The 2,447-nt window shown below is 52.1% G+C and overlaps 1 protein-coding gene across 2 annotated transcripts in view; it reads right to left on the reverse strand.

The window, feature by feature from the left end:
* The window catches only part of LOC126994086 (uncharacterized), a 2,034-nt gene extending 294 nt beyond the window's left edge, over positions 1 to 1,740 (reverse strand). Inside the window, exons 1-2 of one of the 2 annotated variants that reach the window (XM_050853336.1) lie at positions 759 to 1,740; positions 1 to 536 (exon numbers count right to left, since the gene is read on the reverse strand). The exon at positions 1 to 536 is cut by the window's left edge and continues 294 nt beyond it. In XM_050853336.1, the coding sequence (XP_050709293.1) occupies positions 339 to 536; positions 759 to 1,439 (879 nt within the window). In that variant the 5' untranslated portion in view covers positions 1,440 to 1,740 and the 3' untranslated portion in view covers positions 1 to 338. Of the gene's footprint in view, positions 537 to 647 lie in introns of both variants that reach the window. The other variant, XM_050853335.1, reaches the window with a different exon arrangement.
* Positions 1,741 to 2,447: the final 707 nt, after the last annotated feature.

The raw sequence follows: 2,447 nt of genomic DNA on the forward strand, positions 1-2,447 counted from the left end.
AATTCGGCGGATGGGCATGGATCATCAGCCTCTTCGGTGATGGCGGCCACCAATTCGGCGGATGCCCATGGATCATCAGCCTCATCAGACGAGTCATCACGGGTCGTCACTTCCAAGAGTGCCCATGGATCATCAGCCTCATCAGACGAGTCATCACGGGTCGTCACTTCAAAGAGTGCCCATGGATCATCAGCCTCATCAGACGAGTCATCACGGGTCGTCACTTAAAAGAGTGCCCATGGATCATCAGCCTCATCAGACGAGTCATCACGGGTCGTCACTTCAAAGAGTGCCCATGGATCATCAGCCTCATCAGACGAGTCATCACGGGTCGTCACTTAAAAGAGTGCCCATGGATCATCAGCCTCATCAGACGAGTCATCACGGGTCGTCACTTCAAAGAGTGCCCATGGATCATCAGCCTCATCGGTGATGGCGGTCACCAATTCGGCGGATGCCCATGGATCATCAGCCTCCACGGACCAGTCATCACGGGTCATTGCTTCAAAGGCTGCCCATGAATCATCAGCCTCGACCTTAGCAGCGGAAGTCACCAAGTCTGGGGCTGCCCATGAAACATCAGCCTCCACGGACCAGTCATCATGGGTCATTGCTTCAAAGGCTGCCCATGAATCATCAGCCTCGACCATAGCAGCGGAGGTCACCAAGTCTGGGGCTGCCCATGAATCATCAGCCTCCACGGACCAGTCATCACGGGTCATTGCTTCAAAGGCTGCCCATGAATCATCAGCCTCGACCATAGCAGCGGAGGTCACCAAGTCTGGGGCTGCCCATGAAACATCAGCCTCCACGGACCAGTCATCATGGGTTGTCACTTCAAAGGCTGCCCATGCATCAGCCTCGACCATAGCAGCGGAGGTCACCAAGTCTGGGGCTGCCCATGAAACATCAGCCTCCACGAACCAGTCATCATGGGTCGTCACTTCAAAGGCTGCCCATGCATCAGCCTCATCGGTCCTGGCCACTCCGTCAGTGGCCGCACGCGGTGCAGGGCTCACCGCCCGGACGGGCTCGCCACACCGCCTCCCGTTGCACCGGAGGCTGGTGAAGACGGGCCCGTCGTCACAGAAGAGAGAGAAGTGGAGGCCGCTGATGTTGTCCAGCAGCCAGGCCAGCGGCATGGAAGAGGTGAAGACTGGCTTCCTAAGCGAGGCGCATTGCACCCTGACGGCCGCGTTCCCGTCTTTCTTGCACAGCTTCGCCAAGGGCACACGCAGCTCACCCTCGGCGTGGCAGCCTCGAATCCCTGCAACGCAAGACCATCCTTCCACGGGGAGTTTGACGGAGGCGACCGTACGCCTCCTCTTCAGGCAGCAGGTGGAGTCCTTGCACGAGAGCTTGATGGAGTCCACCAGGGAGGAGCCTCGCTCCAGGGTTACCCACACGTTGAATTTCTGTCGAGATGCAGAGTTTCCCATCGTTGCTTCGATGTGATATAAAAAATATCCGTATATCGAGGAAATCGGTGTTAGGTAATAAAAGGAGGTGCTATGTCCATGAAGACCGACTGGCCTCCAGCAAATTCTTTCTGCTGTAATCTTGCCTAGTCGGCTAAGTAGTGCAGTTCACGCGTCGGATGGCGGGTAACAGGGCTGCAGCAACACGCTTCTTCATGTTGTTTAATAATAATTAACAAAATAAAGGAAAATTCAAATTGTCTAGTGAGAGAGAGAGAGAGAGAGAGAGAGAGAGAGAGAGAGAGAGAGAGAGAGAGAGAGAGAGAGAGAGAGAGAGAGAGAGAGAGAGAGAGAGAGAGAGAGAGAGAGAGAGAGAGAGAGAGAGAGAGTAACAAAGAGGAAGAAGGGAACCACAGTAACAAATAAAAGTAAGGAGACCGCAGTGCAAGTGGGAATAGGGATTATCGGTAGGTGGCAAAACGACCATCTTAAGGCGCCTTCAAGCACACACACACACACACACACACACACACACACACACACACACACACACACACACACACACAGCCACATCTATGTGGTGGAGACTAGTCGTGATGAGGATAGTAGGTGTTTGGTGGTGGTGGTGGTGGTGGTATACTTAGGGAAAGGTCGTAAATTGCTGAACACGTTTCCCCAAGGACGAAGGAGGATTTGCCGGTATAATGGCACAAACTTAGGGATACTTTGGCTATTAGAGGAGCGTTGAGGTGCTTTTTGTCAGGCTGCTCGTGTTCCCCTTATATTGAAAAGAAAATACAATAGATAATGATGCTAGGAAAAACAAATATCGTCCAAGGTAACGTAAAGAGTAGTTTGTTTGTTTTGTATCTTGAGTATGAGTAGTGAAAGGACCGGTGTTGAGTGCGCGATATTCCGGAGCTAAAGACTAGAAGTACAGTAGATGAGGAAGCCAGAAAAACAAGAATCGTCAAAGGTAATATAAGGAATAGTTTGTCTTCTCAATCTTAAACGAGGAGTGCAAGGACT

This window comes from Eriocheir sinensis, unplaced genomic scaffold, assembly GCF_024679095.1.
Source record: "Eriocheir sinensis breed Jianghai 21 unplaced genomic scaffold, ASM2467909v1 Scaffold719, whole genome shotgun sequence".
NCBI classification, from domain to species: domain Eukaryota; kingdom Metazoa; phylum Arthropoda; class Malacostraca; order Decapoda; family Varunidae; genus Eriocheir; species Eriocheir sinensis.